The sequence below is a fragment of the Camellia sinensis genome, chromosome 5, assembly GCF_055761805.1.
Source record: "Camellia sinensis isolate YWXY chromosome 5, ASM5576180v1, whole genome shotgun sequence".
NCBI classification, from domain to species: domain Eukaryota; kingdom Viridiplantae; phylum Streptophyta; class Magnoliopsida; order Ericales; family Theaceae; genus Camellia; species Camellia sinensis.
Window position 1 is genome coordinate 198,580,239 of NC_138965.1, and position 10,194 is coordinate 198,590,432.

At 33.4% G+C, this 10,194-nt stretch overlaps 2 protein-coding genes across 2 annotated transcripts; both read right to left on the reverse strand.

Moving 5' to 3' along the window:
- Window positions 1-351: 351 nt before the first annotated feature.
- Window positions 352-1,953, reverse strand: LOC114309484 (xylan glycosyltransferase MUCI21-like). Its single transcript, XM_028255220.2, has 2 exons — window positions 1,806-1,953; window positions 352-1,562 (listed from the first exon to the last, which is right to left on the reverse strand). Exons 1-2 carry the CDS (start codon window positions 1,951-1,953, stop codon window positions 352-354), a joined length of 1,359 nt encoding a protein of 452 aa, XP_028111021.1.
- Window positions 1,954-6,492: 4,539 nt separating this feature from the next.
- On the reverse strand, window positions 6,493-8,404 carry LOC114309483 (xylan glycosyltransferase MUCI21-like). The gene is made up of 2 exons (XM_028255219.2): window positions 8,272-8,404; window positions 6,493-7,685 (listed from the first exon to the last, which is right to left on the reverse strand). The coding sequence occupies exons 1-2, from the start codon at window positions 8,402-8,404 to the stop codon at window positions 6,493-6,495; spliced, it is 1,326 nt and encodes a 441-aa protein (XP_028111020.1).
- Between the last annotated feature and the right edge of the window lie 1,790 nt (window positions 8,405-10,194).

Genomic DNA, 10,194 nt, shown 5'->3' on the forward strand with positions numbered 1-10,194 from the left:
CTCAATGGATAATCGTTGACACTTTTTATAGCATAACTCTTATATGTTAGCCGTGAGACCAAGCTTTGTGAAATTGATACTAATGTTCATTGCTTTGTTTTGCTTAGTTGATTGAAAATCTCATCGAAAACACATTTTAATAATTAAAATAAAGACGTGAAAAGATATACTTTAAATTATTTTTGCCCAATAAGAACTTCATTAATATCATAAATACTTAGTACAAGAAACTGAAAGTACAACTGAGGCAGGTTTCATTTCATGATCATACAGAGAGTGCAAAGAACAGGATTAAGATTTTGAATTTCCCCAATATAACTTATAGATTATTTTGTATTCTTTATTTTCTTCTTACTTTTGTCCCCAGCTTAGCTTTATTTTATAACTACTACTTAAACTTTCTTTGTGCATGAATTTCTTAGCTCTCTCATAAACTCTCTTTAGATGCCTCTTAACCTTAACTAAGTCTAACTTGAATTGTAAGCCTTCCTTGTTATTTATCCAGTTCTCCAGAGGAACAACACCTCTAGTTTTGTCCCATTCAGATACAGTCTCATCCTGGTCAATGTTGTAAACTATATACTCTAATCCAAACCGAACTGCCATTTTTCCGTAGCATAGGCTCGCCAACCAGTAGCACTCCGCTGGCACCATCTGCATCAACACCGAACCAGGCCGCTGGAACACCATGTTGGTTAGTCCGGCGCCATGCACTGCTATCATTGCATGGCTACTATCGATGACCCTAAAAGCTTCATGCATTGAGGACTCTCTGCTGGGCTCGAAAATAAACACCTCGAACCCCGTGTCCTCCGCAGCCCGCCTGATGTTGTCCACGTTGAGGATCCCGCGGGTGCCATTGCGGTTCAGAAACACAAGCCTGGGTTTTCCTTTCGAGGTCCAGGGTGGTGGTGGTGCATGGTGGCTTTGGGAGTATTTAGCTGTCAAAAAGGCACGAAAATCAAGCAGAGACTTGGGATGGGGTCTACGTTGTAATGTGGGGTCCACGGTTGAGGCACCGTGCGATATGAGTCCTACGATTGCTGATGGGAAGCAATGGGTAGCTGTTTCTTGGTTGAAGTCGATGATCTGGTGGCGGGTGTAGGTTGATAATATGTCGTTGTAGTGGTGGACCCACCCATGACTACAGTTGAAGATCCCAATGACGAAATCATGATCGGGGAAGAATGTATCAACGGTGATGAAGAGCGGAATGAAGATTTCGTTGAAGCTATGGTAGTAATTTGTGGTCCAGTCACCTCCTGCATTGAATACTAGGGCTGGACTAGTGTGTGTGACCGCACAAGAAACATTGGGTGGGGCTGTGGTGAGAGTGAGCTGCCTCACGACATTAATCGGTGTGTGTTTAAAGTTACGAGGAAAAGGACGGATCTTCTCCATCAATTGTGGGGTCGAGTTAGTGGGGTCCTCTGTGAAAAAAATTGCAGACGTTGGATCCATGATGGTTGGATGCTTGAGATAGCACATGTCATATTCAAAATGAGTACGGTCACAGCTGATTGCCCGTGTGGACTCTGGGCTCTCCCAACTCCATTTCTGTTCTATACATAGACAAAGAAGATAATGGTTAGTATTTTTATTGAAAAAAAATGCTACAACCTTTTGCACTGTATTTTTATTTTATTTTTATCTATATATATTAAACATATTCTTCTCATTTTCCCTAAAAATCTATCCAAACAATAGAAAAATATTTAGATTCTTTTGCTTTATTTTCTTTTCCCATGTTTTTCCTTTTCCCTTTTCTCCACAAATCGGCATGAATTGGAGATGTGAAAACATACCTTGAATCCTTGTTGAACTTGTAGTTATTCTGGACAATGTGTTAGTGATGGCAAAGAGATAGAGAAAAACCACAAGTGCTGAACACACAGCAACAGTCGCTGAAACTTTTGATTTCTTGGACACTCGCAAATGTGGAGCTTCAGGCATAATTGTTGAAGGTTATGTGGATGAAATCTGTGGAACTTCAAACTTTCAATTCAAATCTTGCTCATAGTGTTTCAGCAACCATACCACTAGGCATTCCTTTTCTGTTAGAAAACAGAAGAAATAATCATAAAAACTCAACATTATCAAAGACGATTTTATGTTGGGACTGAGTTGAAGAGAAGTGTAGTCTGGTCTGGTTGGAAAGTTTAGTTGAATCTGTGGAGTGGGTCCCACTTTGGTGATCACCTCTTTTGTGGATCATCGGCCGTAAAAAATAGATTGTTTCGATAATTATATTCTTATAATTTTATCAGATTCATCTTTAAATAAATAAATGATCTATTTTAAAATCATACATATATATATATATATATATGACATTCATTAGCTATTCATATAACAGTGTAAAGGCAATACGTTCTTATGAAGTTTTCCGCATTAAATGGGTTATATATTGACCAACCTGGCAATAAAATCAACAAAAGTAGAGTTTTTTTTTTTTTTTTTTTTTTGGCAACAAAACCCGTGATACAAAAAACCATAAATTATGTTTAGATTGGCCAAACAAGATAGGTATTCACCAAACTGGATTGGAGAAAATTGATATGATACCTATAAAATCCTAGAGAAAGCAATCACTGTTGTTCTAAATTTGCAATTTAATGCATAAATTTTCTAAACTACAGCAAACAATATGCTTATATAACAAAGAAGCAGGGAGAGCATCTAATCACAAAAATCACTTGCAATGTCAACATAATGGCTTGGTTATGGAATCATACAAGGCAGTTCAATATTTTCATTGATATATATATATATATATATATTGCTATGGAATCTCTTAATATAGTTGACCCATGAACCAAACAAAATAGAAAAAGATGCGAAAATGGAAATTTCAGTGATATGAAAACCAACCTGATTGGTTTTACATAAGCATACTCCCCTGTTAGCTGTGGGTAATGCAGAGTGACTGCAGTAGATATGCACCTTGCAATTTCTTGGCTATTTAGGTTTCATTAAAGCAAAATACTTTAAACCACCTCATTCAATGGCTAGGGTATTAATTACTAATGCAGTTTAATTTACAATCCAATATGCAGTTTAAAACAGTCTCAGTAAATATAGGTGGGATTTATTTGATATTTTTTCATTTTATACATTTGACATGTGGAATATGCATGGACTTTTTGTTTTCATCAGATAAAAATAATTTTAGATATATTGGAACTTAGGTGAAACTAATTTGTCAAATGCTTCCGTAGGTTGAAATGGTTTTGTGGAAAAGTTTGGTTCCCATCTTTATCTCTCCTCTCAGCGTGTGTATGCATGTGCGTATTTGTATGTGTGACACATATTTTATCTTCCTTGCTTAGTTGATAAGCAAATCTAGGAATTGGATTTAGATGTAATATCTCTATTGCTATATGACTTGTGTTTGATCAAGTGGTCTCTGGACTCTCCCAGTGTTTTGTTCTATGTGTATATGTCTATATTTTGCAAATTTAAAGAAAGGAAAAGAAGAAAAAGAGATGCTACTATATTAACAATTAATAAAGGCTGTAATAAGTGAAAGGAACACCTACTTTTTGGATACTTTTTGATTTATCTAACCAAAAGAAAAAAGAAAAAAGAAAAAGAAAAAGATCTTCTATTAATATGTCATAAGAAATCTATATGAACAAATTAAGCAGTGTACACTCATTACATTTTGATATACATGACAACCTAAAACACTAATTCAACTGATTAAAACCCCACTTCTAAAATTCACTTGTCTGTCATGTGAATTGTTGTTCTTAGTAAGCATTTCTACAAAAATTGCATTGATAAACACTTTTTTTCTTCAGATTATTATGGTTGTTTGATCTCTTGATGACTAGGCAATCTTGTAGGAGTTGTGCCTTAATGTTGTTTTTGAATCTTGGATTTGTGAAGAAAAAATTGTGAAGGAAAAGGAAAGAGCAAAGTGAAAAGAAATTAGCTTATAATTCATTCACATTTCTTTTTCTTTTCCCTTCATAAATCCATTTACAAATCCAACATTCAAACAAAGCCTAAAACTGTCGTATATATTACTTGAACCTAAAAAGTAACCATATTACTTTTGCATATGAAAACAACAAAGAAAGAAAACCAAGAAAATAGAAATTACTCTGAATGGTATTGAGATAACATGAAGAGGGAAGTGCTAACCGGAATGGATTACTTGAAAATAGTAGTACCCCACAAGGATATGCAATAATGCTTGACGCCCACTGAATTTTTGTTTTTGTGACCTTTGCAGTTTCAATATGCTGAAAGTTTTAGCAAATTCATTGAATGGCTAGGTTTAATTAAGTTATGTTAAATTTACTTCCCCAAGCTTCAAATTTAAGTAGTCTCATTAAATAGCCTGGATTTATTACCAAGTTACTTTGAATTATACATCATATATGTAAGTAGTGGTTATTATGAACTGGTGTCTTGGGTTTAGTGGTAATATGATAGTTAGAATAATGCTATATGTATCAATTAATATACTAAATAGTGTACCAATTGATGATGTTGCATAATTTAAGATATTTTTGGTATTTGTAATTTGTATAATGGGTGAGGTCAATAATAATGTCATAACTAGTGTTGGTATATTAATTAATACACTAATTGGTGCATGTAACATCACTGTGATAGTTATTGTGTAGTAGATGCTTCGGTTCGAATCCCATTGACTATTTAAAAAATAAAGGGTCCAGCTTGTCTCTAATTGGAGATCAAGACTGGACCGTCTAGTTTGGCCCGTGGGTCCATGTTTTTGTTCCGTTTCGTTAATTTAAACCGTTTAATACTGATATGATCAAATAGTTATTGATATCTGATCAATGTGATTTTTTACAAGAATATAGTACTCGACGAGTTCTACACATTTAACGGTTCAAATTATCGAAAAAGGGCCGGACTGGACAGTCCAGTCTTGATCACCAACTGAAGACAAGCTGGACCGAAAAATAAATAGCTGTTATTATTACTTTGTTTACAACACCAAACAATTGTTTGTTTTGTGTTTTGATTATAAGATCAATTTGAAGTGTGTTTGTTTTTATGCCTTAGGAATTATGGGTTCGCTGGTGAATGTCAGTAGCTGGGATTTACATTATAGGGCTCTATCTTGAGCAAGTAATAATAAATAAATAAAATTAAAAGATTTTAAAATTTGTAATGCTCGACATTGTCTGGTAGAGTTTAGTTGGGTTCATCCCTTGTTTGGTCTCATATTCCTGTGACTTTCTTATATAATGTTCTTCCAAATATGCTATTTAGGATTATTTTCATAAACCATAAGAGTTCATGCCAAATTATATTGAGCCATACAGGGCATGGAGTAAAAGTTTGTTTAAATCACTTCATAATTCAACTTGACAGAAATAGTTATTTTAAAAAAAAAAAGAAAAAAAAAAGGTTGTTTGTAATTGTTGAGATTTAAATAGTATGTGGCCATCAATTTTCAAGAGGAATGTATCAAATTAACCTTTTTAGGTATTTTTTCCAATTTCTCTTTTCTATGCATTTAATTCTCTGTTTTATTGAAATTACTATGAACTAATAAAATTTCGTATTTATAGATTAGTCCATATGGTTTGTGTCATAAATCTTTAATTTTTATGTTGCAATCACACTGTAAAAGTAACACTAGTAATTCTAAGAACACATACATTACAAATAGAATTGAGCACCAAAAATACATGGCTGGTTAAAATTTTACAAGATTTATTGATAGAACCTACTTCTGAAAAACATCCATGTCCCAATGTATATGTATTTTTCTGTATCTATCTGTATTCCTATACTCATTTGAAATAACACACAAGGGTAAAATGTTTGAATTGTAGTTGGTGCACCTTGATTTTTTTTTTTTCTTTTTTCAATCTATGTTCACTTTTTCTTTTCTTTTGTTTTTTGTTTTGTTTTGTTTTGTTTTGTTTTGTTTTTTTTTTTTATATTGAAGATGAAAGATTTAGTATGCTCATTCAATGCTGAGTTTAAGAAAAAAATTGTTAGATTTCATACCTCATATATGTCAAATTTAAGGAGTCTTATTAAATTAATTGTCAGAATTCATTACTACTGTAAGTTACTTCATATATAATAGCTAAATCTATATGAAACAGCACTTGTGACTTTGTTTATTCATTTACAAGAAAAATAATTAGATATGTTAAAAAATATTAATCAAAATGAAATCTTTTATTTTTTGGGCTTTAGATTTGTGGTTCTTATCTCAAATAATCTATGATCTTAATTATATCTCTGTTTAATCAAGAGGCATTTTGTTTTTAAGGCCATGAAGGTTTCATTTTTTTTTATTCTAGGTTGGACTTTAAGGTGATTTGTGGAAAATTATGGGGGTAAAAATTATATAATAATGATGCTTTAAATATCTTGGATTATTGGAATATATTTGAATTTTAACATGATACTCAATCACCATTAATATTTACAGACCAATGAGTTTAAAACACAAAATCAATCACACACAGGTAGAGTAATATGACTCTTTCATCATGACACATGCTCACCATTTTTTTCCATGGAGATAATTGCCTTTTCATATGCTTTCTTCAAATATTTCCTAAACCTAACCAAATCCAATTTCACATTTTGTTGCTCTAAGTAAATGTCCATAATTTCTCTGGACCAACCCTTCTTTTGTAAGGACATTGGATCCTTTATCAGCACATCATCCTTCCCATACTTCTCTCCTAGGCTACTCTCCTCCACTCCAATCTTATACTCCATGTATTCCAACCCTAATTCCCGAGCCGACTTCCCGAAGCATTCCTCTGCTATCCACTCCAATCCAATCGCCACCACTTGCACTACCACCGCCCCAGGCCGAAGAAACAAGAAGTTAGTGAGTGCCGCACCATGCACCCCTACAATTGCATGGCTTGAACTTATCATAGTGTACACTTCATCCAATGGAGTCTCAAATTTCGGTTCGAATTCGATGACGTGGAAACCTTCCTTCTCTGCTGCCCTTTTCACATCGACCCTATTCAAGATCACACGGCCAATGCTACCGCTACGGCTCATCAGCACAAGGCGCGGCCGGGATTTGAGAGAGAGGTTGGAAATGAAAGGATGGTTTTGGCCACCATAGGTTTTCTCTAGCATTGCATGGAAATGCAACAAGGTTTTTTGATTTGGTATTAATTTTGGGTCAATAGTCATGAAACCATGTGACAAGAGGCCTATCGTGACAGAAGGGAAACAGTGAGTGGTAGTATCATTATCGAGGTTTATAATCTGGTGCTTGCTGAAACTCCGAAGCAAACTTGCAAACTTTCGAAGCCACCAATTGCATGATTTGGAGATTACAAGGATAGGATCCTCATCATTAGAGAATACTGAATTGACGGTGATGAAGAGTGGGATGAACCGATCATTGAACTCATGGAAGAAGCTTCCGGTGCACCCACCTGCACTGAATGCTAGGGCTGGGGCATTGTGTTGGATCATGCATGGTGGGCTTTGTGGGCCGGATGTGAGAGTGACATCTTTGATTTGGGCCACTGTGAAATTCGCCCATTTTTTAGAGTAAGGCTCGTCTTTTTCCAGCAAGTTTGTTGGGCCCACAGCATAAAAAGTGGCCAGTTTTGGATCCAGCACAGTTGGGCTGCTGAGTGAGCAGATACGATAGTTAGAATAGGACCTGTTGCACTTGATTGGGCTTGGCAATGGAGTGTGAATTGCTGAAGAATGTGGGTCTCATAGTAAGTGTATAGATTAATAGTTATTGAAGCAAATCTAATAATAAAATAAAAAATTATGAATAAATTAATAGAGAATTTTCATGCTTTAATTTAACCAAAAACAAGTGTGTATAAGTGCTTAACAAAAAGAAGAGACTAATAAAATTTGCACCCAAAAAAAGAAAAGAAAAGAAAAGAAGAAGACGTAATGCTAAATATGCGATGTAAATTTAAACTTGTTGTGAATTGCTCAAAATGAACTTGATATGTATATATATACTTCTTTCGTCTCAAATTATTTGTCCATTTTCACTATTTCAAAGATCTAAAACAATCGTTTACACTTTTTAATATTTATTAATTTCTCAATGATTTTTGAAAATTTTATTTATTGAGATATTTTAATTTGTAGAAGAAAAAAAATGTTTTTTTTTTTTTTTGGTTTGTGAAAATATATTATTTACTAACCCGATTAAAGGCATGAATGTTGAAAATTCATAAATAATTTGGGATGAAGGGAGGATATAATTTAAATTATATGTATAATCAAGCATGAAAAGATGGAGAGAAAAAAATATATATATACCTTGATGACTCCTTGTTGAATTTGCAGTACTCAGCTGAGAGATTGAAGAGAACTCAATCTGATATATGAAAATTAGAATGAAGAAAAATATACACAAGATCACCAATATTCTTCTTGATTCCTTCTTCTTCATTGTATGAATCCACCTTCATTAATCATTCATGTATAACCAAACCAACAACATGGCATCACACATGTTTCAAATACTTTAAAAAATATAAATAAAAAAAAAGAAAAAAAAAAGAAGCAGAATTATAAACAACGTGAATTAAACAGTATACACGTGTATAAATATGAATGCTTGTATATTTATTTTTTAATGTATATATAAGTATGGAGTGACCAAGAATTTCAATCTTACATTAAATATTCTGAGAATTTTTCTGTGTTCAATTTTGTGTACGTAACATTACTCTAGTGAGAGGTACGTTAGAATCAACCTTCACCTTTTATGACTTCAATATATATATATATATATATATATATATATATCTATTTTTAGGGTTAATGAAACCGTGCAATTAATTAATAGACTCAATTAAGAACCATTATGGAAGTTTAAAACATTTTAATATTACATACTAGCGTAATTTTAGAAGTTTTTGATATTTGTAACTTATATAATAAATAGAGTCATTAATGATATTATAATAATAATTGATATACAAGTGTATACTAATTGGTGCACGTAGCACTACCGCACAAAAATTATCCTAAAAAATAATATATTTAAGTCAAATTTATTCTGATGTATTTCAATTTTTCCAATCAAGAGAGGTTTGATCCTCTAGTTTGGCAACGCACACACTCAAAAAAGTCAGCTGCTCTTAGAAAAGTCAAAACATTAAAATGTTAAAAAACGGTAAATGTCACATTATTTTTTTTCTCTCATGACAAATAATTTTTTTTTAATAACTTCTTAAATGCATTAACTAAAAAAAATTATAAAAATTATAATAAAAAAAAAGTTAATACTAAACAGACACGATCTAATTCCATTTCCAATAAAGTCAACGAGAATTTCCAATTGAAGTTTAGCATTGGAAATTCACTCCAAATTTAAATATGCACTATATATTTTATTTTTACTGTTTTTTTTTCAAAGTAACTAACTGAGATGAGCTCCTTTCTATACTTTTATCTTTTTGTACCTCTTCATATTTCTTTTGTGGGCACTAATTTGGGCCTATACTGATTATTCGAATCGTCTAACTCGTTGTAGACCCCGTAATAAAGGTTATTCATGCAAAAAAATAATTTCATCGGACATATATAAATACATGAACAAATCACATTTTTATTTTATAAAATAAACGAAAAATATGATTGTAAACTTAAATTATCAATTTTATAAAATAAAATGTAATTTATTTATGTATTCATAGTTATTCAATGTAGCTAATTTTTTTACATGAATGACCTTTATTATGAGGTCTACAAAGCAGATGGTTCGTGAGAGGGGGATTTACGCCAAGCATTGGGGCTGGGCATCGAGCCGGTCTAGGTACAGAAAGATTATGTCGTCCATTGGGCTTGGATCGACAAGGGAATGGTGTTGGGCCGAGCAAATACAGAACGGCATACCTTTTGGGCCAAATTCATCGCTTGGCCGAAGTGATCATCTTAACTGGGAGGGTGGACAATACGCCCTCAGTCGACCAACCTAAAGGGATGGGAACTACTTGATGACCAAGCTACTAGTCATCCGCATCTAACCCGACATAAGGGAGATCAGATTTGACAAAATTCGGCCTTGACGCTGAAGGAACAGTCGATCTAATTTAGCTCAGCATCAGGGAGGTCGGAGTTGGCACTGTTTATCGCCAACTAATGGTTCGGTCAAGTATTCTATGTGGACCAATAACAAGAAGAGAGGAATCCACTCCTGGTATGCGTCAACACCGTTTGGTGGTGCGACAAACA

Bases quoted from the DNA above. Each gene is read 5' to 3' on its own strand.
- LOC114309484 (XM_028255220.2), bottom strand. From the start codon at position 1,953: ATGCCTGAAGCTCCACATTTGCGAGTGTCCAAGAAATCAAAAGTTTCA. The intron at 1,563-1,805 runs GTATGTTTTCAC...GTCTATGTATAG, and splicing joins AAGTTCAACAAGGATTCAAG to AACAGAAATGGAGTTGGGAG.
- LOC114309483 (XM_028255219.2), bottom strand. From the start codon at position 8,404: ATGAAGAAGAAGGAATCAAGAAGAATATTGGTGATCTTGTGTATATTT. The intron at 7,686-8,271 runs GTATATATATAT...CACATTCTTCAG, and splicing joins TTCAACAAGGAGTCATCAAG to CAATTCACACTCCATTGCCA.